Source organism: Narcine bancroftii, chromosome 6 (assembly GCF_036971445.1).
Source record: "Narcine bancroftii isolate sNarBan1 chromosome 6, sNarBan1.hap1, whole genome shotgun sequence".
NCBI classification, from domain to species: Eukaryota; Metazoa; Chordata; class Chondrichthyes; order Torpediniformes; family Narcinidae; genus Narcine; species Narcine bancroftii.
In genome coordinates this window covers 251,234,294-251,255,794 of record NC_091474.1, presented here as the reverse complement: position 1 = coordinate 251,255,794, position 21,501 = coordinate 251,234,294, and the positions used below count along the sequence as shown (strand labels likewise).

The window sequence follows — 21,501 nt, the reverse complement described above, 5'->3', positions numbered from 1 at the left end:
AGTTCCTTCCAGATGGCAGCATTGGATACTGAAGAGAATATTTGGAAAGCTTACCTTTGTCAATTCAGGCATTCAATACAATATCTGAGATGTCATGTTGAAGTTCCTCAAAATTGTGGTGAGACTGTGTCTAATTAGGGAAGTTGGGTTATCGTGAGACGAGAAAAACTTGGCCTGTTTTCCTTAGAGAGGAAAAAGTTGAGAGGGATCTTATTGAGGTTTGGAAAATCATGAGGGGTACCGATAAGATGAATAGTGACAGTCTGCTTCCTAGAGTAGGAGATCTAAAACAAGTGGGCATAACTATAAAGTGAGAGGGTGGGAATTTAAAAAAAGTGGGAGTACAGATAGAACGAGCAGATAAAGTAGTCATGCAGATACTTTTATTGCTTCAAGAAACATATGGATAATGGGAGTGGTTTGCAGGACGATGGGCTGAATGCAGGCAAACAGGACTTGAACAGGAGGACACATTGTGGCCTCTTTCTGTGCTCGATTTCCAATAATCACAATGCCATTAGTTTTGAGATGATCGTGGATAGGTCTGGTCCTTGGGCTGAGATTCTAAATTGGAGAGAGCCCAATTTTGAGAGAATGAGAAAGGACCTAGTAAATATGGATGGGACAGTTGTTTTCTTGCAAGGGTGTGCTTGATACATGGGAGGTGAAACTCAAGATTTTGCATATTCCCGTCAGAATTAAAGGCAAAGTTAACAAGCATATGCATCTTTGGTAATCAAGGGATTTTTAGAATCTGGATAAAAAGAGAGGTATATAGCAGGAATGGGGCAATGAGAAGTAAATCTGGTATTTGAGTATAAAAAAAATGCAAGAAAAATCCTGAAAATTGGGGCCTCAATATGAGGTTGTTTTGGCAGATAAAGTGAAGAAAAATCTCTTGGGCTTCTAGATATATTAAGAGCAAAAGGAAAGCAAGGGACAAAAAAATTGGTCCTCAAAGATCACAGTGATCAGCTATGTATAGAGCCAAAAGATAATGGGGAGATCTTAAATAGATTTTTTGCATCTGCATTTACTCTGTATTTACAGTTTTTCTGTGGGCTTCCGGGGTTTCTTTTTTACATTAATGTCAGAGGGGCTTTGCAACTTTTTAAAAAAAAAGTAAGAGATCATGAAATTGTTTAATTATTTATTGTGAATCTTTTTCAATGGTGATAATTACAGTATTACCTAAAAAGAATTGAGACCCATTAAAAACTATGTCATACAGACCAATTTCTCTTCTCAATACTGACTATAAAATTGTAGCAAGGCACTAGCTAACAGACTAGGGCAATATCTACCAAAATTAATACATCCAGATCAGGTAGGATTTGTAAAGGGTAGATATTCAGCAAATAATTTAGTCAGATTGTTTAATACAATACTTATGGCAAAATCGAAGCGTAATCAAATACAAGTTTCTCTGGATGCAGAAAAGCATTTGACCGATGAGAATAGTCTTTTTTGTTTATAACATTGGAGAAATTTGGTATAGGAAGGGGTTTCATTAATTGGATGAAGGCGCTTTATCACAGTCCACAGACAAAGATAATCACCATTAGTCAAATGTCGGAGGTATTCCCTTTGAGTAGATCGAGTAGGCAAGGATGTCCTCTGTCTCCTGCACTGTTCATAATGGCAACTGTACCTCTAGCTGAGATTATTAGAAGAGACGCTAAGATTAAGGGCTTCGTGATTGGACAGGATGAGCGTAAAATTAGACTATTTGTGGATGATGTATTTGTAAGATCCAGAAGGATCTATGGAAAAGTTACAGGAGATTCTTAGAAAATATGGTAGAGTGTCTGGTTACAAAATTAATATGATAAAAGTGAAATAATGCCCTAAACAAATCATAATTACAACAGATATAAAAGAGATAGTAGGTTTAAATGGAAAAAAGATGGAATTAAATATTTGGGAGTAGTAATACAGACAACAATTTACAAAATCTGTATAAGCTTAATGATGTTCCTCTGCTTAGTAAAATAGAACAGGATTTACGAAGGTGGAAGGATTTGCCATTAACATTAAGGGGAAGAGCGAGTTGTGTAAAGATGGAAGTGATGCCGTCTTCAATTCTTGTTCCAATCATTGCCTTTAGCTTTACCCAAATTGTTAAACAATGAAGTAAGACAATTCCTATGGAATAACAAAGTACCCAGAATTGTGTTGGAAAAACTTACCTGGGATTATAAATTAGGGGTGGCTGAGACTTCTAGATTTTAAAAAATACCACCTGGCTGCACAGGTAAGATTTTTGGCATATTTTTTTGAAGGGAATTAACCACACTGGGTTCATATGGAGCTATATTCAATGAATGGAGAAATAGCTAAAGACTTTATCTACGTGAAACCTTAAATCATTTAAAAAATAAACAATCCTATTTTGGTACATATGGTAAAAATATGGCAGGAAATTAATGAATGCATGGGGAGAAAGGTGGGTATTTCACTAAGAGCTCTGATATGCAATAATGTATTGGTACCTATGAATATGGGTAACAGAATTCTAAACATAGGGTTACAAAAGGGTGCACGTTGTATAGCAGATTGTTGCAAAGATGATGTTTTGATGTCATTTGAACAAATGAGACAGGTACCTAATTCTATGTTTTCTCCAAGTGAGAGCTTTCTTGAGGAAAAGATGGGGACAAGCATTGACTCCTCCGGGAGTTAGTGAAATGGAACAGACACTCTGGATGGGGGAATATGCCCAAATTCATTACTAGAATTTATTTTGCTCTGCAGTTAGAAAGTGTTAAACCTGGTCTGCAGAGATAAAGGGAAATGTGGGAGTCTGACTTGTGTTGCAATATCATAACAATCCTGGTCTAAGTGGTGCTTGGAGAGTGTAACTTCAACTATTAATGCGAGATATGGGTTGGCTCAATATCATTTTTTACACTAACTATATTTTTCTCCACAGAGGTTGCACAAATCTAAGCCAGAAATGTCAGAAATAGATGTAAATTTTTTTTCTCCAATCTATCTATCTATTTATTTATTTGTTTGTTTGTTTTTATTTATATATTTTTAAAAAAATTTTTAAACGCATCCTGGTCACGTATGAAGGTTAGACCCTTTGGCAAGAAATTTCTGAAGTACTAACAAGAATTACAAGGGTGACCTTCCCAGGGGATCCAGAATTTTATTTATCAGGTAATTTTATAGATACAAAGATTTCACACAGTTTCAAATTTTGTTTGTTAAAATTGCTTTGGCAATTGCCAAAAAGTGTATTACAATCACATGGAAGTCGGACTCTCCGGTAACCTTGATGAGGTGGACAGCAGAGATGGATAGTTGTATACCAATGGAAAAAATAACGTATGATTTAAGGAAGAAGCATGTTTTTGAAAATATGGCATCCATATTTGAAATATGTCAGTACTCAACTTCAATAATGCTGCTAAAATCAAAAATGATCGCTCCCTAAATTCTGAGGTTAGTTTAAACTATGAGCTCTGGTGGTGCATGAAAGAATATGAATAAAGAGGGGAGGGGGGGAATAAAGGGGGTAGAGTTAAGGTTTTTTTTGTATGGATGTCTTTTTGCTTTATACAGGTACTCTATTCTTTATTCGGACATCTAAAATCTGGAAAGCTCCAAGATCCAGCAAGTGGGGAGAGAGACGGCAGCGTGAGTGGAGGGGGGGGGGCGAGGAGGAGACACCGGCAGTGTTAGTCGGGCGGGCAGGGGGGAGACACCAGCAGTGCGAGTCGGGTGGGCAGGGGGGAGACACCAGCAGCGCAAGTCGGGCGGGCAGGGGGGAGACACCAGCAGCGCAAGTTGGGCAGGCGGGGGTTAGACACCAGCAGCGCGAGTTGGGCTGGCAGGGGGGAGACACCAGCAGGGGGGAGACACCAGCAGCGCAAGTTGGGCAGGCGGGGGGTAGACACCAGCAGCGCGAGTCGGGTGGGCAGGGGAGAGACTGGCAGCGCGAGTTGGGCGGGCGGTTGGAGGGGGGGGGGGACTGGAAGCGCGAATCGGGCAGGCTAGGAGACCGGCAGTGCGAGTTGGGCAGGTGGCGGGGGGGGGGGGGGAGGGAAGGAAGTAGAAAGAGACGGTTACGTGATTGGAAAGGGGTGGGGGTGGATATGGCAACACAATTCAGGTGGGTTTAAATCTGGCTTTCTGAAATCCTGAAAAATCTGAAATTCAGAACACACTGTCCCCCAAGGGTTCCGGATATATATGTGTGTGTGTGTGTATTTTTGTTGAAATTTTCTCATTGTTAATTTTATTTTTATGAAAAATAAAAAAATATTAAAAATAGAATGATTATTGTGTACAGAGAAGATGGGCTGAAGAGGATGTTTTTGTGTTGTGGTGTTCTGTGGGTCTATAGTAGATTAAAGACAAAACACAAGAACAAGCAGGACTGTCCAGGTTGATAATATGTGACTCATGGGTTGCTGCACTGTTCACAATGTATCATTATCTAAAGATTGAAAAGTGATATTTCCAAGTTTGCCGTTGACTATGTGGAAATGGCAGTTGTGGTCAGGGTGAAAAGAGTGAGCTATTTCACAGACTAAGTACAATTTGGAAACAGTGACACTATTTTCTTATTAAAAACAGATGCTGAGTATTTGATTTGAAATGGCAAGGGATCAGGAAATAAAGGACCAGGATGTCCATGAAGAAGAAGTCACTCAAAGCTAATATGCAAATAAACAAGTAAAAACTCAAAAGGTATATTGATCTTCATTAAGAGGAGTAATGTCTCAGATCTTATCATTGCCTTCCTCTTCCTTCAAGACTAAGAATTAATTGTTTACACGCTGGTTCTGCGGGTCACTGCTGTGGCCAATCCAAAAATCAGACATGTTCACGGGTGGGAACAAGTGGTGAACAAGAGGAGTGGGTGGGAAAGTTGTGAAGTGCAGCCTTTCTGCAACTTATTCTGTGCAAGTTGTCCTTATTACATTTTTTCAGTACCATTCCAAATAATCTCTCTCCACTTCAGTTGTAATGGGCAAGAAATTTCCAGGAGACATTGGGGATACAAACGACCCCTCTACCTCCAGTTTTTTTTAAAGAAAATCATCACATTGTTTTGTCAATCTTCTTGAAAATCTTTTCCAGTGCTTGAACTTATAACAATATCGTCTTCAGAAATTTGGTGTCAGAGCAGGCCACTTGGTTTGCATGGCTATAATTAATTTATTTTTTAAATTTAGACAGATAGCACTGTAACAGGCCAATTCAGCCCTACAAATCAGTGCCACCCAATTACGTCCTATTAACCTACACCCCGGTACATTTTTGAAGGGTGGGAGGAAACAGGAGCCCTTGAAGAAAACCCAGGCAGACACGGGGAGAACATACAAACGCCTCACAGACAGTGTGGGATTTGGACCCAGGTAAAGACGTTGCACGAACCACTACGCCAACAATGTCACCCTTATGTTATCCAAGCTTTAATGCTGTAGATTTTAAGACTCAGAGAAGGCACTGACATTAGTTCACTTATCCTTACAGTGGCTTTGGAGAATATAGCAGAGATGCTGTTCAAGTGCTGGCTCTCAGTCATCCAGATTTCAGACACCTGGGAGCACAGATATCACCGACACCAGGCAAGCCAAAAATTGTCCCTCAATCTTCATTCACCTTTTTCAGCTGACCAACATCAGGTGTATACTCACTGTGCCCTACATCATTATCTTTGGTGTTCAGAAAGGTTTTTGTGTTGGTGGAGTGGGGCGAGGGGTAACGATTAAATGTAGTGAACTGATGTGTGCATAAAGCCTATGCCATGTGGAATCAGTAATACCGCAAACTGCCACTGTCCTGTTCACGATGACGGAGTATTTTAGGTTTAGCATCTCATCAGCCATGTCACAGACTGCTACTCTCATACATGATGCCCAACAAAGCTGGAATCTGTCCTTTAAGCATTTTTTTTATGCAATACAAAAATATTCTGGAGAAACACAGCAGGTTGCACAGCATTTATAAAAAGCAAACAGTAACCATGTTTCGGGCCTGAGCCCTTCATTAAGGTTCTATTTTAACATGGTTCCGAAATTGGCGGTGCAAGAGAATTCTCAATGCAACGAGCTAATCCATTTCTTCAAAAAGGAAAGATAGGAAAGACCAGAAAGCAATTGCAACTCGGCTGCATTTGAACGTGCTGCTCTTGAGAACATTAGACTTTGATAATTTAATAATCCAGCCTTTATGTGGGCAAAGTCACATTCTTTGTTAAAGATACTGAGAACAGGACACTAATCTTCCAAATTAGGTTAAGAACACACTTGTTCAGAAAACGGTAATAAATTTTCAGTGATATACTGCACTTCATGGTTTTGTATGCTTTAAGTCGCCTTTAAAATATGACAGGAAATCACAAAAATAGTTGTATCTTTTTTAAAAAAAGGTTCATGATAGGAAATCTTTAAGGCGATTTTCGTGATCAGCTGCCCCAAATCCTAAAATACACCCAAAAGTGTCCAGGAAGCAAACTCTTCATTGCCCAAAGCTATTATTTAGATAGGGGGAAAATTCAAAATTCTGAGGTGCAAAAGGACTTGGGAATCCTCGTGCAGGATACCCTAAAGATTGACCTCCAGGTTGAGTTGGCAGTGAGGAAGGCGAATGCAATGCTGGCGATCTTTTCTTGAGGAATAGCATTCAAGACCAAGGATGTAATGATGAGACTATAAATGATTCCACACTGGATCATTGGGCCAGATAATGTTATTGGGAGAAAAACCACAGCAGTAAAAGTAGATAGCTCCATTGTAGTATTCCATTGTAATTGGAGTAGGCATCTCAGCCCATAAGCTTGCCCTGCCATTCCTCATTATGGATGATTGGCATCATCTCCACTTCTCACAAGGTCACAAGATCTCAGAGCAGAGGTAGTTAGGCCCATTGACCCATAGAATCTGCTCTGACATTCTAATCAGGAGCTGATCCATCCTCCCACTCAGCCCACTCCCCACCTTTCTCTCCTATATCTTTGATGCCCTGACTAATCAAACACCTGTCAATCTCTGCCTTAAATACACCCAACGACCTCACTTCCATGGCCGCCTGTGGCCACGAGTTCCACAGAATATTTTCTTATTTCTGTTTTAAATTGACACCTTTTTATTCTGAGGTTGTGCCCTCTTGACCTAGAATCTCCTACCATGGGAAGCATCCTTGCCACAGGCTTTTCAGCATTTGAAATGCCTCTATGAGGTCCCCACTCATCCTTCTGTACTCCCACAAGTACAGTCCGAGAGCTGAAAATCATTCGTCATATGCTAACCCTTTCATTCCTGGTATCATTCTCGCAAATCTCTGATCTCTTGCCAAGGCCAGCATGTCTTTTCTCAAATAAGGCACCTAAAACTGTACACCGTACTCCAAGTGAGGTCTCACTAGCACCCTAGAGAGTCTCATCATTACATCCTTGGTCTTGAATGCTATTCCTCTAGAAAAGATCGCCAGCATTACATTCGCCTTCCTCACTGCCAACTCAACCTGGAGGTCAATCTTCAGGGTATCCTGCACGAGGATTCCCAAGTCCCTTTGCACCTCAGAATTTTGAATTTTCTCCCTATCTAAATAATAGTACTGGGCAATGAAGAGTTTGCTTCCTGGACACTTTTGGGTGCATTTTAGGATTTGGGGCGGCTGATCACGAAAATCGCCTTAAAATTTTCCTATCATGAACCTTTTTTTAAAAAAGATACAACCTATTTTTGTGATTTCCTGTCATATTTTAAAGCCGACTTAAAGCATACAAAACCATGAAGTGCAGTATATCACCGAAAATTTATTTTCTGCACTCGGACTTCCCTGCTGATCTTTATGCAGTCAGTGACGAACATGGCAAAACGTTTCACCAAGACATTGCGACCATGGAAAAGGGGTATCAGGGCTGCTGGAATCCATCAATCCTGGCCAAACACCGACACGATAGGTATCAGAAGCAGAATAGAAATGAAAATCAGCGGCAGAACATTTTCAGGTCTGTTGAACAACACAACGTGTCAGCATCATTGTGCGGTTAAACATGCAAAATTCAATAAAAGTTAATTTGATGTTTCTCCAGCTTCCTACCTGATACAACATATCTGAAATTATTTTTATGTTCATCTTGGAAATTGTCCATGATAATCCCCAGGAAGCCAACCTTTTAAAAAATCTGTACTATGCCCTATCTCTTCTACTAAAGTGCATGACTTTCCACCATTGTATTACATCTGCCACCTCTTTGCTCATCCTCCTAATCTGTCCAAGTCTCTCTGCAGCCTTTTGGTAACCTCTGACCCCTGCACAACACCACTGGTAACCGGTAGCCAACCAAAATAGGACCCTTTTATTCTTACTCTCTGCATCCTCTGTTTCCTGCTATCAGCCAATGCTCTAGTATCCTTCCTGTATTCCCATGGGCTGTCATCTTGCTTAGTCGCCTTGTGTGGCACCTTGTCCAAGGCCCTTTGAAAGCCCAAATACACAGCATTTTCCCTACTTGTGATCTCTTCGATCCTTGAATTCCACGATCTCTCCTCCTTCGTTAAATACCCCCAAAGATCTGACCACCACAACCCTCTTGGTTGGAGAATCCAGATACAAGTTGTAACAAAAAGTCAAACAAACAGTTGTCATTCAGGAAGGACAAGATAAAACAATTACTGAAACACATCTGAAAGAGGCATGCCTTACCTTTAAGTGCTGGCAGTTTTTGAAGTTCTCGGTTCTTAGCTAGATTGAAGCGTGATGAACTTTGGCGTCTCTCTTTCTTTACAATCTGTGGTCCTCCAGAGTACTTGATTTTGTTGAGTTGAGTTTGAGGAGGAGCGCTGTTACTGGGTCGCTTGTTTGTGGCTGGCTGCTGTTGGTCCTGCATCAAAATGCAAAAATATTCTGATCAGGCCCCAGTGCAAAAAACTTCTGAAAAATTTAATTTCCGCATCTTCCCCACCCCCCCCCACCCACCCCAGATTCTTCCTTACTAGGGCCAATGCTCAATAGCCTACAAATAGAACAAATTTAATGTCTTTGAGATGTGGAAACTGGAAAGCATGAAGAAAACCCACATGGTCACAAGGAGGACGTGCAAAATCCAAAACAGACAACTGAGTTCAGGTCACTGAAGACAAGGTGCTGCTTTACTAGTTGTGCCTCTCTGCTACCCTATCACCTCAGCTACTTGCATCCTTGAAGGCCTTGCCTTTCTTGTAGCTCCATTAAATCACTTTAGCCACTTAATCATTATTGTGCACAAGTCTACTGGTCTACATATTACTTCAACAGTGCTTCCCAAAGACTACCCTCTTTTTGTCCATTTTTTCAGCTTGCCTTTAAAGCAGTTATTTTCAATCTCTCACTGCTGCAGATGGAGGTTCCACCTGCTTCAAAAGGGCATCAAATCATCCCGGTGCAAAAGAGCAGGGTGAGCTGCCTTAATGACGATCACCAGTAGCCCTCACATCTACCGTGATGTAGTGCTTTGAGAGGTTGGTCATGGCCAAGTAAAGATCTGGACCCACTCGACTTGCCTACCATCACAACCGCACCACAACAGATGCAATCTCACTGGTTCTCCACTTAGCTCTGGATCACCTGGATGACAGCAGCATGTACAGCTCAGTTTTCAACACCATCATATCCTCTGTGTTGGTCAACAAGCTCCAAAGCCTGGCTTCTGCATCCCATTCTGCAATGGAATCCTTGACTTCCTCATCTGAAGACTACAGTCAGTACGAATGGGAAACCACATCTCCTCTGCACTGATGATCAACACAAGCGCACCTCAAGGATGCAGGCTTACTTCACTGCTCTACATACGATATACCCATGACTGTGTGGTTAGGCACAATTTAAATACAATCTAGAAATTTGCCAACGACTCCATGGTCAATGGCAGAATTATAGATGGCAATGAAGACAAACGAAAAACTACAGAGAATTGTGAACTTGGCCAGCACCATCACGGTCATCAGTCTCCACTCCATCCTGACATCTAAAAGAGGCAGTGTTTTAAGAAAGCAGCCACTATCCTCAAAGACACTCACAACCCAGGCCATGCCCTCTTCATACTGCTACCATCGGTAAGGAGATACAGGAGCCTGAAGATGAACAACCAGCGACACAGGGACAGCTTCCTCTCCTCTGCCATTAGATTTCTGAATGGACAATGAACCACAGACACCTCCTCACTTCCTCATATATTTTTTACCAATTTCTTTATTTTTATATGTAATTTTATAGAAATATTTGCACTGTAATGCTGACACAAAACAATGAATTTTGTGACATGCTCATGACAATTCTGATTCAGGTTAAAGAGGCATAAGGAGTGCTGCTCCTTCAATAATTTAGGGGATTGAGTTCAAGAGCTGTGAGGTAATGTTGCAGCTCTATAAAACTGATTAGATCACACTTAGAACATTATGTGCAGTTCTGGGTGCCTCATTATAGAAAGGATATGGATGGTTCAGAGATTTACAAAGATAGAGAACACATCTTATGAGGAAAGGTTTTTTTTCTCTTGGAACAACAGTGAACTTGGGAGAGGTGAACAAGATTATGGGAGAAGTAGAAAGGGTGCAGCCAAATCTTTTTTGCCCGGTTGGCCAATGGCCAATACATGCGGACATCAGCTTGAGGCGAGTGGAGGAAAGTTTTGGGGAGGAGCAAGAGGTAGATTCTTTTCTTTAAAAATAGCTGGGGGTGGTGGTGGGGGCAGGTACAATAGGGAGATTTAAAAGATTCTTAGATTAGGCACATGGATTTGAGAAAAAAATGGAGTGTTGAGAGCTGTGAGAGCAGGAAGTGTTGCATTGACTGTGCAGTCTTCATAGGTTGGAACAACATTGTGAGCTGAAGGACCTCCACTGTTTTTCAATCTTCATTCCTTCCCTCACTATGTTTTTAAAACAAGGGGAAGGCTATAACTGATGGGACAACCCTAGGCATTAGTTCTTGGCCTTCAGTTATTACTTACATTAATGACCTGACAGAGGGTGCAGAATCATACAGTTTCCAAAATGAGATGGATGGAAAAGTTGTGATGAGTATATTGCAACTCTAGAACAGGGTACAGACAGGTCGATGAAGTGGGCAAAAACTTGAAAAATGATGTTCAATGGGCAAAAGGGAGGTCACATACTTCACCAAGGGGAATCAAAAGGCAAATGATGATCTAAAAGGAGAGTCTGTAAATCAAAGTACAGGATCCAGGTACATAAATCAGTTAGCAGGTAGGTTCAGCAGACAAGAGGGCAAATGACACACGAGGACCTTAGAAACAGAAGTTTGGCTAAGATTGTTCAGGGCATGGATGAAGCCATACACGAGTGCACAAACAATTTTAGCTTCCTCACCCAAGAAAGGTTACTGTGGAGGAGGATAAATAGGTGATAAATCAAGAAATAGCAAAACATGGAAAGTGCCATAGAAGAGTTGAGGCTAGTATAGATCAATGATGGGAGCAGTTTGAAGGGACCAATGGCCTATTCCTGGAATTATTTTGTGTTAATTAGAAACAGTCCAAAAAAAATTCACCAGGATAATTCTTAGGAAGAGAGAGTTGTTCTATTAAGATAGGCTGGAAAGTTCAGATCCTTGGTCTTTGCTGTTTATAAGAATGAGCAGTGTTCTTAAAACAAAAGACCTTAAGGGTGTATGATAGGGTAGATGTTGGGATATTTTCACCAAGAGCCTTGAACAAGGGAACATAATTCACGATTTAAGATTTATTTTATTCTCCCATAATAGTACAGAAAATGTAAGATACACTTCAAGTTCTGCCTGTTGAAAGGCAAACCAAGTGTCACCATTAGGAATGCCCACTAAAAATAAGAGAAAGAAGGAAAAGAGTCCCTTCAGAGTCAGTGGTATTGCCTCTGCAGCCACACAGACTGCAATTCAAAACCATTCGCATCCCCAGCTCAAGACCTGAGCACCCTCATAAATCCCAACTCTGATACCTGCTTCCAATGAACCAGTCTTCAACAGCCCAGTGTGGAAAGTAGTAGTGAAGCTGGAGAAGATTTTTATGGATGTTGGCAGGTCTAATGGGCCTGAGCTTTAGGGGGAGGTTCAACAGGTTAGAGCAGTTTTCAAATGTTTTCTTTGCACTCACATACCACTTTAAGTAATCCTATGCCAGTGGTCTGCTTTGATTAGTGAGGGATTAGTTAAGGTGGAATGCGAGTGGAAAGAAAACATTTGAAAACCACTGTTTTAATTGTACCTAATTGACTCCTTATGTGCACAGTTTCATAACTCCAAAGGAAACAGGCCAATGACAACTTTTCTCAAAAAAAATTTCAGTAAAAATTGGGCCTAGAGCAGTGAGACACAACCTTTTCTCCCCACTGTGTGTTACATCTAGGCACAGGGGGCAGGACAGAGGAGTGGGAAATGGGGGAGATGCGGGTGAGGGCTGAGTTGATGGTGGTGGAGGGGAAGCCATGTTTGTGGAGGAAGGCAGACATTTCAGAAGACCTGGACTGGAAGACCTCATCTTGGGAACAGATGCACGGAGAAATTGTGAGAAGGGAACAGAATCCTTACAGGGGACATGTTGTGAGGAAGTGTAGTCAAAGTAGTTGTGGAAGTTGGTAGATTTGTAAAATATGTCAGTGGAAAGAGAGATCCAGAAAAGGGAAAGGGTTGTTGGAGATGAAGCAGGTGAGCTTGAGAGCAGGGTGGAAGTTGGTAGCAGAGTGAATGATGTTGATGAGTGCATTGCAGATGCATTAGGAACCCCCAATGCAGTCTTCAATATAGCAGAGGAAGAGTTGAGGGGTCTTGTCTGTGTAGGTTTGTAGCATGGATTGCTTCACAAAGCCCACAAACAGGGAGGTGTAGCTGGGACCCACGTGGGTATCCATGGCTACTCCTTTGAGGAAGTGAGATGAGTCAAAGGAGAAGTTGTTTAGAGTGAGGACAAGTTCTGCCAGATGGAGGTAGAGGGTGACTGGTCGGGTTTCTGGTCCAGAAGAAGCAAAGTGCTCTGATGTATTTTTTTTGTTTGGATGGCTGCAGACATTTTTTCCATACCTGAAACATTGGTTCTGAGAAGAAATAACATAAAGATAGTGGGCCTTAAGGAAGATGAAGAAGGCAAGAATATGAGGGAGTTTATAAAAGAGTGGATCCCTAAGACCCTAGGATGTCCAGAACTACAGCAAGAAATGGAAATAGAAAGGGCACATAGAGTATTGGCCTCTAAACCACAACCACAACAAAAACCAAGATCTATTGTAGTAAAATTCCTAAGATATACTACAAGAGAAAAGGTACTGGAGAAGACAATGGAAAAAGTAAGAGAGGGCAACAAACCACTGGAGTATAAAGGGCAAAAAATCTTCATTTATCCAGATATAAGTTTTGAACTCCTAAAGAAGAGAAAAGAGTTCAATACAGCAAAGGCGATTTTATGGAAGAAAGGGTATAAATTTATACTAAAGCATCCAGCGGTATTGAAAATATTTATTCCAGGACAACAAAACAGACTATTCTCGGATCCAGAAGAAGCACGAAAATTTGCAGAACAATTACAAAAATAGACTGAGGGAGGAAGACGGGTAATGAGAGTAAAAATGATCACGATTGATATGTATGTGGGTAAAGACAAAAATAGACTGAGGGATGAAGACGGGTAATGAGAGTAAAAATGATCACGATTGATATGTATGCGGGTAAAGAGGTATAAGAGTGAATAGAGACAATGTGCATACGTGAATGTATCTGTACTTAGAGGAAAATATAGATAGTATAGACAAGAATTAATAAGGGAAGGTAATGGAATAGAGAGAATAAGGAGGGAATTAAAAGAGTGACCTTTATGACATATGAAAAGTGAAATCTTTTCTGGGGGGGGCGGGGTGGGGGGAAATAGCGGTCACTGCAAAATCAGTTGACGCCTGCGAGTGGATTCGCAAATCCAAATGGAGAGGGGAGATGTGGTTGTCCGACAAGGGATAAAGGACAACTCAGGAGGGGAAGGGGAGATTGGGGATAAATAAGATAGAAATAGGAGAATAAGGAAAATGTTGGATGTTGTAGGAATGTTGTCTTATAAAGAGTTGAAAATAAGAAAACAGAAATGGAAAAGGAGGAAAGGTAATGATGGAAAAACGGAAAGAGAAGATAAACAAAATATAAAAGGGCTACGCTGAACTATATGACTTTAAATATTAATGGAATACATAACCAAATTAAAAGGAAGAAACTACTAAATTTAAATGAATAAATGTATTCCATTAGAAAAAAATAACATATAGGTTAAGAAATAATATTGAAATATTCGAACAAGTATAGGAGCCTTACATTAAATACAATAGCGAAAACCTACCGGGGACAAACATTACCTAAGTTGATGGAAGGAGAAGGAAAGAAAAGAATGGACTCAGTAGAATTTCTGGTGTATTTTTGTTGAATGACAACATTGTCTGACTGGCTTAATGCAACCTAGATTGTATACCTAAAATGGATGAGAGGGGGGGGGGTGGGGGGGTGGCTTGGGAGGAGGGGGGGGGGGGGAGAAAAAGTCACTGTATATGTGTGAAAAAGAAATAGTGTATATCATGGCTAATGTGATTTATGGTGTGAAAAATAAAAAATTTAAAAAAAACAAAAAAAAACATTGGTTCTCTATCTTTATAAAGTACACGGTTTGATTTCTCCGGCATTGTATTTTTACTTCAACCACTGTGTCTGCAGACTTTCATGTTTTACTTCTAAATCAAATTAGTGCAAGGAATAGTGAGGCCGTGTCTGTGGTTTACTGTTCATTCAGGAATCTGATGCAGTGGGGAAGAAGCTGTCCTTGTACTGCTGGGTGCTCATCTTCAGGCTCCTGTAACTTCTTCCAGATGTTAGCGGAGTGAAGAAGGCATGGTCTGGGTGGTGGGGGTCATTGAGGTAGACCCAGTCTTATGATGGGGTTCTGTTCCGGGACTTGCATCCTAAAATGAAATTATCAGAAGCCGGGGTCTTCCTGTACTGGTAGTAGTCTGACCTGTCCCTGCTGGGAGGCTAATGTCTCCGCTCCTGCTGGTCCAGGAGCCCAAAGCGGTGCTGGGTAACTAGGGGCAGCGGTGTCAATCTGCGCATGCGTTCCAAATCACCTGTTTTTAAAAACAGCATTGGGTCCGTCAAAGCACGATACTGGTAGACCCCAACTTAACTTCATTCAAAACAGATGGTGATCACTGTAACTTTGAAATATCAGAAGTCGGAACATCGTAAGTTGGGGTCTATCTGTAGAGGCTGCTTTCTACAGACTCCACCTCTTGTAGAGGTCCTTGATGGACTAAAGATTTGTGCCCGCAATGTTAACAACCCTCTGGAGTTTTTTTTTCTTCTCCTGTGCATTGGGACCTCCATACCAGACTGTGATTCAACCAGCCAGAATGCTCTCCTCAGTTCATCTGTAGAGGTTTGAGAGTCTTCAGTGACATACTGAATCTGTTCAAACTACTCACAAAGTATAGCCACTAGTGTTTTTCAGCGAATTATATACCCCAAGGTGTCTATGTTCAGCAACATCCCAAGGGCCCTATCATTTACTGTACAAATCCCACCCTGGTTTAACTACACATTAATTAGTTAAATTCAATCTGCCATTCCCTTGTCCACTTTCCAAGTTGATCTATATCCTGTTGTAACCTTAAACAACGTTCTTCCAAACAGTTAATAAACAACAGAGGATCCAACACCAATTCCTGTGCCACACAACAGATCACAGGCCAGGGTGGAAAAAAAAACATTCATGCTAAGATCATCATCAATTCTCACCCTAAAACTATCCTCACTCTTTGATACCCTGACCATGAGGAAATGTTTCTTGTCTCTCAATCTTACAGGCATTTGATTTGCTTTTCCTCACTGGAAGAGACATTGAGTATAAGAAGTAGGACATCAAGTTGCAGCAAAGCAAAACATTGGTCCAGCTGCATTTGGAGAGTGGTGCACAATTCTGGTTGTCACACTACAACCAGAGACAGCGCCCAGAGGAAATTCGCACATTAGGGTTAGGGTTGCAGTTAGGGGAGATTGGATAGGCCAGGATTGCGCTCAATAGAACGTCGGAGGCAGAAGGGGTACCTGAAAGAGGTTGATAGAATGACAGAGTATTTAGAGGTGGTTTGGGAGGAATTGCTCGAGCAGCTTGCACACACCCATTTTAAAACACAGAATATTTGCAGGACTTTTGCAGAATGCTTTTTGCAGGAGGCAGCAAAGTATCGACAGCAGCTTGACTGGGAGAGAGCGTGATCTTTGCAGGCAGAGGAGAAGAGTTTTGCTCTCAGAGAGGGAGGATGTGAAACAGAGAGAGAGGAGACAGAAATTAGTTCCAGAAGGACAAGCTGGCAAACTTTGGAAGGCTGACTGGTCAAAGGAAGAGATTGGTGGTCTGAAAGGTGACCTGAAAGAAAGAGAACCCTGAAGGGGGCAAGTTTTGTCAGCAAGACTGATTGAGAAGGAATCAGTTGCGGATGACCTGGAAAAGGAATCTCTCTCTGAAAGCCAGCAAGGACCCTCCTGAGTGGTAATCATTTGCCTGTTAAGCACCAAAGACTGGTGAACTTTGTTAATGCTAACTTCTGTGCACAGTACAAGAATTGCCTGCAACCAGGGAGATTGGACTGTGATCCAAAGAAATTTTCTAATCTTAAATATACATTACACACACCTGTGCTTAGTATTAGAGGGGGGATTAAGTAGGTTAAGTAATAAGTTAAAGTTTAATTCTGTTTTCTTGTTCAAATATAATTAAAAGCAACTTTTGTTTAAGTAACCCTGTGTTGTGGAGCATATATATTGCTGCTGGGTTTTGGGGTCCTCTGGACTCCGTAACAATAGAATTATGAGGGGAATAGATACGATATATAACCAATTCATTTTCTCCAGAGCAGGAGACTCTAGAATGAGAAGATACAGAGATTCAGGTTAATGGTGAAATGGTAGAAATTTTTATTCACACAAAGGGTGATGAATATCAGAACATGTAGAATCCTTTTGAACAGAACTGAGAAACTGCAAGGGTAAAAAAAACCTGATAAACGTTTCATAAAAACCTCCAAATAGCAGCCAGATGGTGGGATGTAAATTACAGCAGGAATTTGAGATGGAATGTTTAAGAAAAAACAATGGCCATGAGGGTCTTCAACATGCAGGTAGACTGGAAAAAAATCATGTTGGCACTGGACCCTAAGAGAAGGAATTAGTGGAATACCTACACGATGGCTTTTTAGAACAGCTCATGGTCGAGCCCACAAAAAAAAGGCAATTCTGGATTTGGTAAGGGAGATGAAAGTAAAAGAACCATTTGAAGGTAGAGATCACAGTAGGATAGAATTCACTCTGCAGTTTGATGTAATACCTGGATAGCAAAGATGCATACATCCAGGATGTTCTTTATCGATCACAGTTAGGGATTTAACAGCATCATCCCCTCAAGACTGACCAGCAAGCTCCAAGACCAGGGAATTAACATTCCACTGTGTAATTGGATCCTGGATTTCCTCACCTCCAGACCACAATCAGTGAGGATTGTTAAGAACTTCTCCTTCACAATCTCCATTAGATCCAGAGCACCACAGGGCTGTTCTTAGCCCCCTGCTCTATTCACTTTACACCTACAACTGTGTCGTTCGGTACGACAATAACACCATCTACAAATATGTCGACGATACCATGGTAGTGGGTTGTATAAAGGATGGGGGTGTGTCAGCATACAGGGTCAAGATTGAAAACTTGGCCAAATGGTGCACCAACAACAACCTTGCACTCAATGTCACCAAAACTAAGGAGCTGATTGTTGATTTCAGGAAAGGAAAGCCAGAGGTTTACAATCCAATGATTACTGGGGGATTAGAGGTGGCAATGGCGAGCAAAGTCACTATCTCAGAGAATCTTTTCTAGATCCAACACAATGGCAGCGTGAAGAAAACACATTAGCGCCTCTACTTCCTCAGGAGTTTGCAGAGGTTTGGTATGACACCAAAAACCTTGGCAAATTTTTATAGAGGTTTGGTGGAAAGTGTGTTGACCGGCTACATCATGGTCTGGTATGGGAACACCAATACCCATAAGCATAAAGCCCTCCAAAAGGTGATGGACAGCCCAGGACATTACAAGCAAAATCCTCCCCTCTATTGAGTATATCTTCAGGGAACACTGCCACTGGAAGGCAGCAGCAATCATCAAGAATCTACACCACCCAGCAAAGCTCTGTCGTCACTGCTGCCATCAGGAAAGAGGTATCGGTACCACAAGACTCGCACCACCAGGTTCAGGAACAGCTGCTACCCCTCCACCATCTGACTCCTCCACAACAAACTCAATCAGAGACACATTGAAGAACTCTTACTTGTCCACTTTAATGATTGATTTTCTTTGTTCTCTCCATATTGCAGTTTGTTTACATTCGTTATGTTTACAATTCTTTTATTTATTTATATGTTTATGCTGTGTACAGTTTATTTTTGCCCGCAGGAAGAAGGAATCTCGAGGTTGTATGTGATGTCATATATATTTTGACAATAAATTGCAATCTGAGGATTACAGTTGAGTAAAGGCAACTACAGAGACATGAAAGTGGAATTGGCCAAAGTTGATTGTAACAAGACCCTAGCAGGGAAGACAACAGAACCGCAATGGAGGAGTTTCTGTGAATAATTCAAAAGATGCAGGATCTTTACATCCCTAAGAAGCAGCAGCTTTCTAAAAGGAGGGAGGGAACTGTGAGTGACAAGGGAAGTTAAAGGCAGCATAAAAGCAAAAGAGAGGGAGGGCAATGGGTATTGTAAAAAATTTGCAGTCAGCCTGAATGAAGATTGAGTGGTTTCCCAACAGGAGGCAACAAACAAAAAAGCAGTAAGGAGAAAAAATAGGAAATACATACAAGCTAGCCAATAATATAGAAGAGAATACCAGAAGTTTCAGATATACATAAAATAGACATCGGACCACTAGAAAATGACACTGGAGAATAGTAATGGTGAACAAAGAAATGTCAGTTGAACTTCATAGATGTTTTGGATCAGTTTTCACCATTGGAGACACTCATGACAAGCCAGAAATTGGAGAGTGAGGGGACAGAAGTGAATGCGGTCGCTATATCTAAGAAGGTGCTTGGGAAGCTGAAAGGGCCGAAGGTGGATAAGTGACCCAGGCTGGATGAACGACATCCCAGGATTCTGAATGAGGTAGCTGGAGAGTTATGAACACATCAACAGAGATCTTTCAGTAATTGATGGAGTCAGAAATGGGCTGAAAAATTGCAAATGTCACTCCATTCTTTAAGAGAGAAAATTATAGGCTAGTTAGCCTAATGTCAGTGGATGGCATCATTCTAGAATCAATTATTAAGAATGAGATTTTGGAGTACTTGAATGTACAAGATAAAATAGGCTAAAGTCAACGTGGTTCCCTTCAGGGGATATCTTGCCTAAAGAATCTTTGAGAGTTCTTTGAATAAATAATGAAGAAGAAAAAAAGATTTCGTTGATGTTGATTACTTAGATTTTTAGAAGACGCCCATGTTATCACAGGATACCATAGACGAAGATTGGCTGACTGGCAGAAGACAGTGAGTGGGAATAAAGGGGGCCTATTCTGCCTGGCTGCCAGTGACAAGTGGTGTCATAAATGACCAATTCTGAATTGCCTAATTCTGCTCCAAAGTCATGGTTTTATTTGGAAAAAATCTGCGTGGGAAGTGGCATTGAAAGGCGTTTGGACGTGTACTTGGATAAGGAAGGCATTGAGAATTATGGGCAAATGGAATTAGCACGAGTAGATTTCACAGCCATTTCTGTGCTGCACATTGAGTTCAATCAATCACGCTTGAGGAGTCACGTGATGGAGTAGTGGCCAGTAGGAGAATACCAGCCCTCTCCAGAAAAGAAGAAAAAAAGTAAAGAAAAGGCCAAGCCCCAGACACACAAACCTTTATTTTTTATTTGTTGTGAAGGTGTGGAGGAAATGCCACCAAAGAAAGACGCGGGAAGAGAAAGGTGAAGGCCTTAACTGTACGAAGAAGCAGGGACCCGGCATGGAAAGAGGAGCCCACTCCCTGAGGTCAGTGGAAACCCCGCAGGGTCGCGACCCACCGAACGCAGGACTACAAAGACTACAAACAGAGGTGCACAACTGCGCATGACAAAGACAACACCGACGGAAGGGGGGACCAGCTGTGGAGTGGAACTCCACAGCTTGAACAGCTGAGAAAGACCTGACAGCAGGGCTCCCAGCAGGAAGATACAGAAAATAATGGGAACGGGAGAGAGGAGAATGAAGAAAGGAAATCAGAGACACGGCAGATGACCAGCCCAGAAGAAGAGGACCAACATCAAGACACCATAATAAAAAAAACCAACAAACTGAGACAAACAGCCCACAGGAAGGTCAGGGAAAACACAGATACGGGGAAGAGAGGTAGAGGCCCTGGGGAAGAGGAGGGAGAGTATCAAGCTCTGCACAGAGAAATGGAAGATGAAGGGAATGGACAGTACATGGATAAAAAAAATTTTCAAGAATATATGGAAGCATTGAAATGGCTGACACGACAATTTAGTGAAATAAAAAGAAGAATAAAAAGTACAGAAGAAAAAGTGAGTAGATTAGAGCTGGTCATGACAGAAATAGGGAAAAGAGTAGACAAGGTGGAAGAATGAGAAACAGCCGTAGAAATGCAACTGGACGACTTAAAAAGAAAATTGGAAGAAACTGATAAAAAAGTTAAAGAAACACAGGAGTTGTTAGCTCAGAAGATGGATATAATGGAAAACTATAATAGGAGAAATAATATAAAGATAGTGGGCCTTCAGGAAGATGAAGAAGGCAAAGATATGAAAGAATTTATAAAAGAATGGATCCCCAGGGTGCTGGGAATGCCAGAAATACAGAAAGGAATGGAAATCGAAAGGGCACACAGCACATTAGCCACAACAAAAACCAAGATCCATTCTAGTAAAATTCCTGAGATATACGAAAAGAGAAAATATATTGGAGAAGGCAATGAAAAAAATGAAAGAAGACGAAAAGCCACTGGAATACAAAGGTCAAAAGAATTTTTTCTACCCAGACATAAGTTTTGAGCTCCTGAAGAAGAGGAAGGAATTTAACACAGGAAAATCGATCCTATGGAAGAAAGGCTATAAATTTATGTTAAGCTAGTGGAGTTGTACAAGTGAACCGGTACACACTTGAAGGGCCGACATGGCCTGTTTCTGTGCTGTAAACGGTTATATGGTTATATCCAGTGGTGCTTTAAATAGTTATCCCAGGGCAGCAAAGCAGACTGTTCTCGGATCCGGAGAAAGCACGAGAATTTGAAGAATGCCTGCAAAACAGAAAGAACTACCAAAATTGCAAGAAGAGGAGCAAAACAAATTAATAAAATCATTTGAAATAGAGGAAATACAGGATATATTAAAAAATCTACCGAACAATAAAACGCCAGGAGAGGAAGGACTCCCAATAGAATTCTAAAAAACATTGAAAGACTTATTAATTCCTCCTCTCCTGGAA

The 21,501-nt window shown here is 41.2% G+C and overlaps 1 protein-coding gene across 4 annotated transcripts in view; it reads right to left on the bottom strand.

Annotated features, from left to right (window-relative positions):
* Positions 1 to 21,501, bottom strand: part of ppp2r5d (protein phosphatase 2, regulatory subunit B', delta) — a 207,381-nt gene that overhangs the window by 104,445 nt on the left and 81,435 nt on the right. For all 4 annotated transcript variants that reach the window (XM_069887946.1, XM_069887945.1, XM_069887944.1 and 1 more), the window contains exon 3: positions 8,671 to 8,848. In XM_069887946.1, the coding sequence (XP_069744047.1) occupies positions 8,671 to 8,848 (178 nt within the window). The remainder of the gene's footprint in view (positions 1 to 8,670; positions 8,849 to 21,501) is intronic.